This window comes from Pseudophryne corroboree, chromosome 8 (genome assembly GCF_028390025.1).
Source record: "Pseudophryne corroboree isolate aPseCor3 chromosome 8, aPseCor3.hap2, whole genome shotgun sequence".
Lineage (NCBI taxonomy): Eukaryota > Metazoa > Chordata > Amphibia > Anura > Myobatrachidae > Pseudophryne > Pseudophryne corroboree.
Window position 1 is genome coordinate 302,493,743 of NC_086451.1, and position 12,828 is coordinate 302,506,570.

At 43.7% G+C, this 12,828-nt stretch overlaps 1 protein-coding gene across 1 annotated transcript in view; it reads right to left on the reverse strand.

Moving 5' to 3' along the window:
• Positions 1-124: 124 nt before the first annotated feature.
• Positions 125-12,828, reverse strand: part of LOC134949836 (homeobox protein ARX-like) — a 28,596-nt gene continuing 15,892 nt past the window's right edge. Inside the window, exons 4-5 of the mRNA XM_063938549.1 lie at positions 11,882-12,168; positions 125-587 (exon numbers count right to left, since the gene is read on the reverse strand). Coding sequence (XP_063794619.1) covers positions 356-587; positions 11,882-12,168 — 519 coding nt within the window. The 3' untranslated portion in view covers positions 125-355. The remainder of the gene's footprint in view (positions 588-11,881; positions 12,169-12,828) is intronic.

Consider the following 12,828-nt stretch of genomic DNA (forward strand, 5'->3'; position numbering starts at 1 on the left):
GGGTTAATTTTTGTTGGGAGCCAATAAACCTACCAGTATATTTTTGGAAGTGCACAGTATACTGCATGACATACATATACATATAGGTGTACATTTCTTCCAACAGTGATATCATTGTTATTTGATCCATATTTGGAAAAAAAAATGGACAGAAGATAATCAAGACACGCTTGAAGGAGGCAGGAAAAGAAGGGTTGGCTGTGACTTGATGACTCATTCTGTCATCAAGTGGGAGTGGCAATGCATATGATTATGCTAACTTCATCATCAGTGTTTCACTTGTGACTTGAATGTTCAGTAAATCACACATACTCTGCTCTGTGAAATGGTGCATTTAGCAAACATTTCCAACTTGTTAGCAAATGTCTTTGCTGATGCTGGAGAAGTCTGGCAGTAAGTTTACAGGAGACACGTGTTCAGAGTGTTCATTAGGGGTGAGTCTTAAACCTCCAACACTGGACAACGGTGACTTCCAATCCATGACAACTGAATCATTCAGGGTTGGCAGTTCAGAATCTGAATTGGAATTTGGGTTTTTCATGAGCAAAGGAGATGTGGTGACAAGTGGGTTTATTACACTGAGGAACCTGAAATTAAATATAAAAAATTAGAGGCTGAGTGGCAGAGATGAGCCTGAGTTATGGCTACAGCTATCTCACTTAACTGGTTAGGATGCACCATTCTGTGTTGAAGGATACTCAAAGTAACATCTTAGCTGTTTATGTATATTTAAGACAGAATTAAGAGTCACTCCTATTAAAAAAAAACTATAACACAGGAGACATTGGTGATATCTTCTGCACTGAGAAGAATAGCTCTCACAGCAGCCGTTTTCATAGTCAGGATGTTAAAAACAAAAATTTTACATTTACCAACTTTTTCCAAAATTTTACAATTGGCAAACTGGAGGCATTTCAATTAAGTGCTGCTAGCTTAAAGGCATAATAAATGAAGAAGAAAGTAAACTTTTTTGTGCTCAGTGTGAGCCAAGCCACCAACTAACCTTAGCAGAAGAGCACTAGAATGCAGACCAATAGAAGAGCCCTAGAATGTACACCAATAAGGGGGTGGATAGATCTTCTTTAAGTAATTCTACCTATAAGTAACAGAGGGAGTTTTGAACAACAGGATAGCTTTGTTCTCTCTTTTGAGTAAATCCTTCTGCATAAATATTTTAATTGTCTCATACTTAACTCTGGACAAGCAGAGCATCCCCATCCATGGGCAATGGGTTAGATTTAACTTAGCTGACCTTCAAGAACATACCACCAAATATAACGAGTTTTATGGTAAGAACTTACCTTTGTTAAAACTCTTTCTGCGAGGTACACTTGGCTCCACAAGGATAGACATAGGGGTGTAGAGTAGGATCTTGATCCGAGGCACCAACAGGCTGAAAAGCTTTGACTGTTCCCAGAATGCATAGCGCCGCCTCCTCTATAACCCCGCCTCCCTGCACAGGAGCTCAGTTTTTAGTTAACCAGCCCAATGCAGTAGCAGGAAAAGAGACAACGGTTAGTAGCCACAAACACCACACTCTCACGACAGGAGAAGTGTCAGTGGCTAATGCCATACCAACCCAAAGAAGCTAAGTGCGTCAGGGTAGGCGCCTTGTGGAGCCCAGTGTACCTCGCAGAAAGAGTTTTAACAAAGGTAAGTTCTTACCATAAAATTTGTTTTCTGCTGCGGGGTACACTGGGCTCCACAAGGATAGACATAGGGGATGTCCTAAAGCAGTTCCTTATGGGAGGGGACGCACTGTAGCGGGCACAAGAAACCTGCGTCCAAAGGAAGCATCCTGGGAAGCGGCAGTATCGAAGGCATAGAACCTTCTGAACGTGTTCACAGAGGACCACGTAGCCGCCTTGTACAATTGCACCATGGCGGGCCGCCCAAGAAGGTCCAACAGACCGAGTAGAATGGGCCGTAATGTGAGCAGGAGCTTACAGACCAGCCCTCACATAAGCATGTGCACTCACCATTCTAATCCATCTGGCCAAAGTTTGCTTGTGAGCAGGCCAGCCCCGTTTGTGAAATCCAAACAGCACAAAGAGAGAATCAGATTTCCTAATAGAAGCAGTTCTCTTCACATAGATACGGAGAGCCCGTACACCGCTCTTTGGGAGACAGATCAGGAGAAACAAGTGCCGGAACCACAATCTCTTGGTTAAGGTGGAACGAAGAAACCACCTTAGGTAAATATCCGGGACGAGTCCTAAGATCCACCCGGTCATGGTGAAATATCAGATATGGGGAACTACAGGACAAGGCACCCAAATCCGACACTCTTCTAGCTGAAGCAATAGCCAGCAGAAACACCACCTTAAGGGAAAGCCACTTAAGATCAGTTGAACCAAGAGGTTCAAAAGGAGACTCTTGTAGTGCCTCCAAAACCACAAACAAGTCCCAAGGAGCCACAGGCGGGACATAAGGAGGTTGGATACGCAACACACCCTAAGTAAAGGTATGCACATCGGGTAAGGTCGCAATTTTTCTCTGAAACCACACTGACAAGGCAGATATTTGAACCTTGAGGGAGGCCTAAGTCCAGGCCCTGCTGAAGAAAAGCCAACAACTTGGCTATACTAAACTTGGAAGCGTCATAATCGTTAGATGCGCACCAAACAAAGTAAGAATGCCAGACCCTATAGTAAATCTGAGCCGAAGCCGGTTTCCGGGCTCGCAACATAGTTTGAATGACCGCCTCAGAAAACCCTTTAGCCCTTAAGACGGAAGCTTCAAGAGCCACGCCGTCAAAGACAGCCGGGCTAAGTCCTGGTAGACACAGGGGCCCTGAACGAGGAGGTCTGGGTGTTGTGGAAGTAGAATTGGACGCTCTGACGATAGGCCATGCAGGTCTGAGAACCAGTGCCGTCTGGGCCACGCTGGAGCTATGAGAAGCAGATTTCCTTTTCTTGCTTGAACTTCCGAATTACCCTGGGCAGGAGTGACACCAGAGGGAACACGTACGGCAGCCGAAACCTCCACGGCACCGCCAGCGCATCCACGAATGCTGCTTGAGGATCCCTTGTCCTTGCTCCGAAGACCGGAACCTTGTGATTGTGTCGAGACGCCATCAGATCCACGTCTGGAAGGCCCCACTTTTCCACTAGTAGTTGAAACACTTCTGGATGGAGGCCCCACTTGCCGGCATGTACGTCCTGACGACTGAGAAAGTCCACTTCCCAATTCAGGACTCCCGTAATGAATATTGCCGATATGGCCGGTAGATGGCGTTCTGCCCAATGTAGAATCCGTGAGACTTCCTTCATTGCCAAGCGGCTTCGAGTGCCGCCGTAATGATTTATGTAAGCCACCGTGGTGGCGTTGTCCGACTGTACTTGAACAGGATGGTTCTGAATTAAATGCTGGGCCAGAATCAACGCATTGAAGACCGCCTGCAAATCCAGAATGTTGAGCGAGAGGAGAGATTCCTCCTTGGTCCACCGACCCTGAAGGGAGTGTTGCTCCAGCACTGCGCCCCAACCCCTTAGACTGGCATCTGTCGTCAACAGGACCCAGTTGGATATCCAGAATGGACGGCCCCTGCACAATTGTCGGTCCTGTAGCCACCATAGCAGCGACAGACTGACCTCCGGAGTCAATGAGATCATGTGAGACCAGATCCGGTGAGGCAGGCCATCCCACTTGGCTAGAATCAGCTTCTGGTGGGGGTGAGAATGGAATTGAGCATACTCCACCATGTCGAATGCTGATACCATGAGGCCCAGCACCTGCATCGCCGAATGTATCGACACTTGCGGACGAGAAAGGAAGCAACGAACCCTGTCCTGAAGCTGCAGGACTTTCTCCTGAGACAAGAACAACCGCTGGTTGTGAGTGTCCAATAGCGCTCCCAGGTGCACCATGCTCTGAGCAGGGACCAGGGAGGATTTCTTCCAGTTGATGAGCCACCTGTGGGCTTGTAGAAACTGGACAGTCATATCCAGATGACGTAGGAGAAGTTCTGGGGAATTTGCCAGGATTAACAAGTCGTCCAGATACGGCAGTATCCTGACCCCTTGACGGCGGAGTACCACCGTCATTACCGCCATAACTTTGGTGAAGACTTGCGGAGCCGTAGTTAAACCAAAAGGTAACGCCCGAAACTGGTAATGGAGGTTGCCAATCGCAAACCTCAGGTATTGCTGATGTGACGCTGCTGTAGGAATATGCAGGTAAGCATCCTGTATGTCCAGGGAGACCATGTAGTCCCCAGGTTCCAAGGCCAGAACTATATAGCGAAGGGTTTCCATACGAAACTTGGAAACCTTCACAAACCTGTTCAATGCCTTGAGGTTGAGAATATGCTGGGAGGACCCAATCGGTTTCGGGACTAGAAACAGCGGAGAATAGTACCCCTGGCACCTCTGCGCAAGAGGCACCTGTACGACGACTCCTGTATCCAGGAGGGTCTGTACCACCGAATGTAGAGTGTTTGCCTTTGTCTGGTCCAACGGGACGTCTGTCCGGCAAACTCGTTGAGGGGGTCAGTTTTTGAAGGCTATGGCGTAACCTTGAGTGACGACTTCCCGTACCCAGGCATCTGAAGTGGTCTTCAACCATTCCTGGGTATACCCTAGAAGCCGGCCCCCCACCCTGGGATCCCCCAGGGGGAGGCCCGCCCCGTCATGTGGTAGGCTTATCGGTCTTGTAAGCTGGCTGACGGGCCGCCCAGGCTCTTTTGGGCTTTGGCTTACCAGGTTTGGAAGTGCGGGCCTGCTTGTTGTATGCCTGACCTTTTGCTTTACCTGAAGGACGAAAGGGGCGAAATTAAGTACCTTTAGCCTTCGAGACAGAAGGAGCGGTACTTGGCAGACAGGCAGTTTTGGCAGTAGCCAAGTCAGCCACAATCTTATTTAAGTCCTCCCCAAACAGAATATCTCCCTTGAAAGGGAGTACCTCCTGGGTTTTTCTAGAGTCCAGATCCACAGACCAGGATCTCAGCCACAAAATCCGGCGAGCCAGGACTGATGTAGTAGAGGCCTTGGCTGCTAGGATACCGGCATCAGAAGCCGCCTCTTTAATATAGCGAGAAGCTGTGACAATATATGACAAGCATTGTCTAGCATGGTTAGAAGAGATTTCAGTTTCTAACTCCAAGGCCCATGCTTCAATAGCCTCTGCAGCCCATGTTGCTGCAACAGTGGGCCTTTATGCAGCACCCGTGAGGGTGTAAATTGCTTTCAGACAACCCTCCACATGTTTATCCGTAGGCTCTTTTAGAGACGTGACGGTAGTGACAGGTAGAGCTGAAGAAACCACCATCCTAGCCACATGTGAGTCTACTGGAGGAGGTGTTTCCCAATTTTTAGACAGCTCTGACGCAAGGGGATAGCGAGCCAGCATCTTCTTTTGAGGCACAAACTTCTTACCCGGGTTTTCCCAGGGTTCCTGACGTATATCCACTAGGTGGTCAGAGTGAGGTAAAACTTGCTTAACCACCTTCTGACACTTGAACCTATCTTGTTTCTTAGGAAGGACGGATGGCTCAGGATCATCCGTAATCTGTAAAATCAAATTAATAGCCTCCAAAAGATCAGGAACATCCACATGTGAACCACCCTCCCCATCAGCAGTATCTGAGTCAGAATCTGTGGGGTCAGTGTAAGTGCCATCTTCATCAGACGAGGTGTCAGTGACAGCAGTGGATTGTGAGGAGATAAGAGCTCGCTTAGAGGCCCCCTTGGGCTTAGGCAAGCGAGGGTCAGACTTTTTAGTAGTCAGGGACTGGTTCAACTTATTCAACTGAGCAGATAAATTGTCCGTCCACGGCGGATTAGCTTCAGGGACCACATACGGTTGCACCGGCATAGGGGGTCCCATAGGGGGTATTAGTTTATTGACTAGCGTATGCAGAAGCGTAGAAAAAGCAGCCCACGGTGGGTCATTATGGACCTCCACTGCCACAGTCCCACTGGGGGGCAAGGAGCCCCCAGAACCAGAACCCACAGCTGCTATATTCTCCTCATATGGATCTGTGGCTTTAGCAACACCGGCAGTGTGTTCCGCCCCAGAACCGTTACCATCAGAAGCAGACATGATATAACTTGCAGTATCAGGTAACACAGTACAATTGGCAGCAGCACAATACCTCTTACCCAAACCCCTGCGCAGTGTATTCAGCACAAGCAGGGACACAGGAGAGATACGGTGACTAAAATCTCAGAGAAAAATACGTATTAGAGTATATCTTGTGAATATCCTATATTATTATAAAACCTGACGCACCAAGCCCCCTCAGGTTATATAATATAGGGATAGCAAGTTGAGTGAGAGACACAAAATGGAAACCACCCAGCAAGCTAATGCACACACATATAGTCACAGTTGTACAATGCAGAGGTTATTACTAACAATAATACTGCACTGGACCAGCTTATATAGCTATGTAGTCAATAGATATAACACTGCACAGTTAGAACTGGATGTATATATCACAGGGTAATTGTACTAGAAAACCCTGACTAAATGCACTCTTTCTTAACTAAAACTGTCTAAAAGGCAGGTAGAATACTTAAGTGTCATGTAAAGTCACAGCGCTGACAACCAGGCGGCTTTACACAGAAGGATTTGCCCAAGCAGTCTTAGGAACAGTGTAGCTGAGAGAAATGGCGCCCAGACACTGACAGGGAGTGAGGAAGAGACAGATATGCAGCTCCAGGGTGGGAACATTTGCGGGAAATGGCGCCCTGGGGCTGGGGGAGGGGCTCCAGGTCTAAGCCCTATCCCCGTGCTGGCAAAACCACCGGGTACTGTGGGCTACTATTAAAATGGTTTAAAGAGAAAACCTGACCTGCACCCATGCCCTGGTGATCTAGTGGGATCGCCTGTTCTGCCACAGTGTCCACCGCCAGCGCGTGCAGCCCGCCTCCCACTGACCGCGCCGAATCGCGATAAAGTATGGGTCCCGCAAGCGGGACCCACTCACCACCTCCCGAAGCGAGGCCACATGATCCCGGAGAGCCCCCGTCATGTGTGCCGGACCATGGAAGAAAACCGGAGCCTCCTGCTGTAGTTACCCGGCAACCAGGGCTCGGGAGTGTACAGCGCCGCTGGGGAGAGATGGAGCTGCAGCAGTGAATGTCACAAGACATTTACCACTGCTGCTGCCCTTGAAGTCTTCACTTTTCTTCTAAAAAGCTCTTCTCAGGGCTGCCCAGCGCAGCCCCTCTGTTAAGTGCCTGCTATCTGTGGCACCAACTACAAAACTGAGCTCCTGTGCAGGGAGGCGGGGTTATAGAGGAGGCGGCGCTATGCATTCTGGGAACAGTCAAAGCTTTTCAGCCTGTTGGTGCCTCGGATCAAGATCCTACTCTACACCCCTATGTCTATCCTTGTGGAGCCCAGTGTACCCCGCAGCAGAAAGAAGCATATCATCCACTTAAGAACACCCTATCCCACAAAATCCTATATGCAAACCACATATACCAGGATCAGAGAGCATCATCATTGGCAAAGATCCATAGCAATAGCAAATATTGCCAAAGAGAAGGCGTATCATTCTGGGTACCTAGATACAGAAACAAGTCTGATGAGTCTTCCTATTGCTAATGGAACAAGCCAACTTTCCTTTCTACATCCAAAGCTTCTATCAGCCATTCCCACAATCCACATGGAAGTTTTACATGTTTGTAAAACAGATACTAATATCCCCAAACTAACTGGGCATCAAGCTTACTTAATCTCAGTGACCAATGATGGAATCACCTGATACAGCTGATTCTGAGATGGGAGCAAACAACAAACAAGGGGTAACTCTGCACCTGGACAAACCATTTTGCACTGTAATGGGTGGAAATACATCCATTTGTTTTGCATGCAGTGTAAATACTGGCTGCTTTTGCATGTACAACAGCCAACAGAACAGCGTTAGTTTTACACTGCAATTAAGATTTGAGTTTGGACACAATCTTCTCAAGCAAATCTCTGCGCATTTTAAATCTGCCATACCTGGGACTTTATTTACTACAGGTCAATTTCCATTGGTTTGTTTCAATTACAAATCGATGGAAATCGATCTAAATCGATGTTGGGTTTCCAGGGTTAAAACAAACATTTACTAACATTTAAAAATCAATATCAAAATTTATCTATTAGTAAATATGTGTTTTAGCCCCTGAAGCACAACATCAATTGAGATTTATTTGCATTGATATGAAATCGATATAACCCTCCCACAAACAGCAACAACAAAAACAAAACAATGTAAATGGACATTTAGTAAATAACTCTGAGTTGCAATAACGTTTTGCCAAGTTGTAAATTACTCATTTTTTTTGCTTTTCATCCAAAGTTCTAAATCAGCCCATTAGTTGTGATGCAGGTCTGAGGACCAACGTAAGATATCTTTTGCAGCTTTGGAATAATGTATATAATTGCATTTTACATGGCTTTTGGAAGAGTTTTAAGGAAAGATCCATAAGCATTACAGAATCTAAAGACAATTTTTTGGCGGGATGTACATTTCAGTAGAACTCAACTGGCAGACCATTTTGGCCTGGTGATTTACTTTTTAGAAATGACTAACCCATGGCTTCTACATCATATATCTGGCTAACTTAATCCCCAAAACATCCTTCTTATCCAGGAAAAGTGTTGTATGTGTAATATGTAAACAAAGGAAGAGAGAAGAAAGGGCTGTATTATCGGTGCACATGAAGAGGAGTGATCCGGTTATCACATCCACTTAAAATTTTACTTTTATTATTGTTTCCATAAAAAATAATGTGAAATAACATACATAAACTACGAGCTTAGGCGAAACATAGAGGTTAAAATTGTTGACATCGACAAAACATACAGAGTGCAATGAAAGTTAATAAATGTGATTAAAGATTAAAAATGTGTGTCCACGTGTTTATTCTAATGCCCAAATGTATATAGTATTTTTCATACGTTAGGCCAGTAGTCCCTTATTATTTCATCCACAGTTTGTCTCCCAACGTTAATCTAAGTATTAAATAATAAATAATAATTTTGTGGGGACTTAAACTTATATCTTGTACATTCCAGTGGAGCATTCACATATTATGAATGTATGTGAACATTGTGATGGTATAGTGGAAAAGCACTATCTTGGAGAGTGGTAGTATAATACTAAATATAGATTCGGTTGAGACCAGATATGATGAGACAGTTGCTATTACACCCAATTTAAATAGAGGATGCTCTAGCAGCTATTAGTTTATCAAGTACACTGTTTATAGTGTTCTTATGATTGTACTAATTTGCACTGAAAAATTTTCTCATAGTGAATGTAGTGAGAGTTGTTAATTACATAAAGTATACGTTCCTAACACATATATAGTCCACTGTGAAAACGCAATACACCATCAAGGGTATAGATCATCGATAGGGGCGATGCACTAGACCTAGTTCCAATATATACCTTGGGGAATATATATCTCCCTCAGTTTTCAGTATCGACACAAATTAAGTATATGACAGTTGTAATAATAAGGTGTTCACAGTATTATTGTCCTTAGAAGGAAAAGCACCTTCATTATTTAGGACTAGTGACACCTTCCCAACTGATCACATTTAAGTCTGTGTATATCACTGGATCAATAGATAATGCATCAATCTTTAGATCCAATTCTGATAGATAATATACTTCAGCTTATGTATATTAGTGCCTCAACATAGGTACAGATTTGTCCACATACAACTTTGCTATATCCCACCATGTATGGCACAGTTTTGCATGCTATAGACTCAGAGATTTAGCCATGCCTTGTCATTTTTCTTAATTTGCTTCTTTAATATGTTACTTTATACATATTCTATTATGGAAAACAAAAATTTTAAAATTCATCCACTCGCTACTTGTGAAAAACAGCTTAGCCGTGTTTTGCATGTTGTGCCAAATTTGTAAAAAAGCAAAGATGTAAGTGGACACATCTGTATATTGCTTGGTCAATAACTCTGCTTCACCTTTAAATATCCAGAGTTTATTATTATAAAAGACGGTTTTATTTAAGAACATTTTACTATAAGAACATTTTTCAGTGCAATTTAGTACAATTATAAGAACACTATAAACAGTGTACTTGATAAACTAATAGCTGCTAGATCATCCTCTATTTAAATTGGGTGTAATAGCAACTGTCTCATCATATCTGGTCTCAACCGAATCTATATTTAGTATTATACTACCACTCTCCAAGATAGTGCTTTTCCACTATACCATCACAATGTTCACATACATTCATAATATGTGAATGCTCCACTGGAATGTACAAGATATAAGTTTAAGTCCCCAAAAAATTATTATTTATTATTTAATACTTAGATTAACGTTGGGAGACAAACTGTGGATGAAATAATAAGGGACTACTGGCCTAACGTATGAAAAATACTATATACATTTGGACATTAGAATAAACACGTGGACACACATTTTTAATCTTTAATCACATTTATTAACTTTCATTGCACTCTGTATGTTTTGTCGATGTCAACAATTTTAACCTCTATGTTTCGCTTAAGCTCGTAGTTTATGTATGTTATTTCACATTATTTTTTATGGAAACAATAATAAAAGTTAAATTTTAAGTGGATGTGATAACCGGATCACTCCTCTTCATGTGCACCGATAATACAGCCCTTTCTTCTCTCTTCCTTTGTACTTACCATAGCTGTAGTTGGTAGCACCCCCATAAAGAATGGTAATTACCAACAATCTATAGGGGTTCTTTTTGGAACTTTTGTTCCAATTATTATTGAATAAATTGTGTGTGTGCAGATACATAATTGCCTCTAATATGTAAACAATAATGAGCAATTTTGTCCAGGACTTTTGCTCCCGCAGTGGAGTACAATGAATCATAGGGCAGACACTTTTAGAATGGTTTGAGGATTTATAAGTCAGAAAGGTAATGCACCTTTGTATTTTAAATGACAGGTAAATTAGATATAGATGCCTCTTCCCTGGCCAAAGTAATAGACTAAATTCTGTGTCGTCCATTATAAAGATCATTTGTGTTTTATAACAGTTGTTTAGAGGTCTAACTCTGGACTAGCTTGACTTCAGTAAGGATTTGCTTTAGACAAGTTTGTTTCAGCAGGCACAGTAGAGTGTCCTTGTTCAACATAAGAGCGCTTTTAGATATGTAATACGCATTGGCAAGGCCTCCAGCAGGATGAGGTCATGATCTCTAATATTCAATGATGAGGGCATACCAAAAAACACAAAGAAAAGAAATCTGAGTGGAGGTTCTGGAAAATATACACTAACCCACAACTCTATATTAGAATTTGAATTCAGATAAGAACTATTTGGCCCATCTAGTCTGCCCTTTTTTTAACCATATTTTTATCTCAAAACTTATTTGATCCTTATTTCTTTGTAAGGATATCCTTATGTCTATCCCATGCATGTTTAAATTGCTCTACTGTCTTAGCCTCTACCACCTCTGATGGGAGGCTATTCCACTTGTGCAAATTACCCCTGAACCTCCCCCCCTCCAGTCTCAGTGCATGTCCTTGTGTCCTATTGCTTCTCTTCATTTGGAGAATGTTTCACTCCTGGACTTTGTTAAAAGAATGTTAAATATTGATGGATGTTGCCTTCTGGGAGGCATGGGATGTAAATATTGTTATGATACGACATGTTTTCCGCATCTTCTACTCTCTCTGAGAATACTTTGGCCTTCATCTGTAGACACACTTAGTGATTTTTTCAAAGCCCTAGTGTGTATATAGGTGATTCCTTAAGTAATACCCAATAAAGCACAAATATGAAAAGATACAGTCTGGGTGTCTGCATAACTTACAGCAAATGACACATCACACAATGACTGTTGTCAATGGTTATGTTAACGTGTCATATTTAAGCAAATATACCCAAATCATTTTGGTGTAGAAGAAGATCTTTTACCTTCCAAAGTAAGGACTCAAAACCGGATTTCTGAAGAGGGATGTCCAAGACATATGATTTAGATTGAGTGAGCCAAGGTGTGGCGGGGAAAATGCTGGGCTGACTGGTGCTGATGTCACTGCTGAAAAAGGCAATGTTTTCCAGACAGTATCCATGAGGTGGCTGGAATTTAAAGGGAGATCAAAATATAGCCCTAAAGGATGTGTGACGGGGAAGGCAGGGAGACCACTCAGCAGCTCTGTTTTCTCTCGTTTTCTCCATTTGGCTCTCCGATTTTGAAACCAAACCTGCAACAGAAAAAAGATGAAAAATTACAAATTCTTCAAACAATATATGCTGAAAGGGTATTTTAAGACTATATTCATGTAATACATCAATAAAAGCACAGACGTACTGCAGAAGGTTGTAGGTTATCCATGAGTATTATAATATGAAAATAAGAGTTAAGTTATGTCACCATGGGGGTGATTCAGACCTGACCGCTGGGCTGCTAACTTTCCTGTCCTGCATTCAAATAGTCACCTCCTACAGGGGAAGTGTAAATTCGCTGTGCAAGTGTGTGATCCTATGTGTACGCCGAGCTGCTAAAATCCACTGTGTGCAGTCTCTGCGCAGCGCAGGACTTACTCCTACAGTGCGATCACAACAGGCTGATTGGGGCCGGAGCTGATGTCAGACACCCTCCCTGAAAAGGCATTAGCATGGCTGCGTTTTTCCGGACACTCCTAATAAACGGTCAGTTACCACCCACAAGCGGCTTCATTCTGTCAATCACCTTGCAAACGCCCATGCGATCAGATTTTTCACACCATCCCGTCGCTGACCGGCGATGCCCTTTGTTGCTGTCCAACGTGTGTGCGCATTGCGGTGCATACGCATGCGCAGTTAGTACCTGATCGCCCGCTGTGCGAAAAAGCACAGCAGTGATCAGATCTGAATCACCCCCG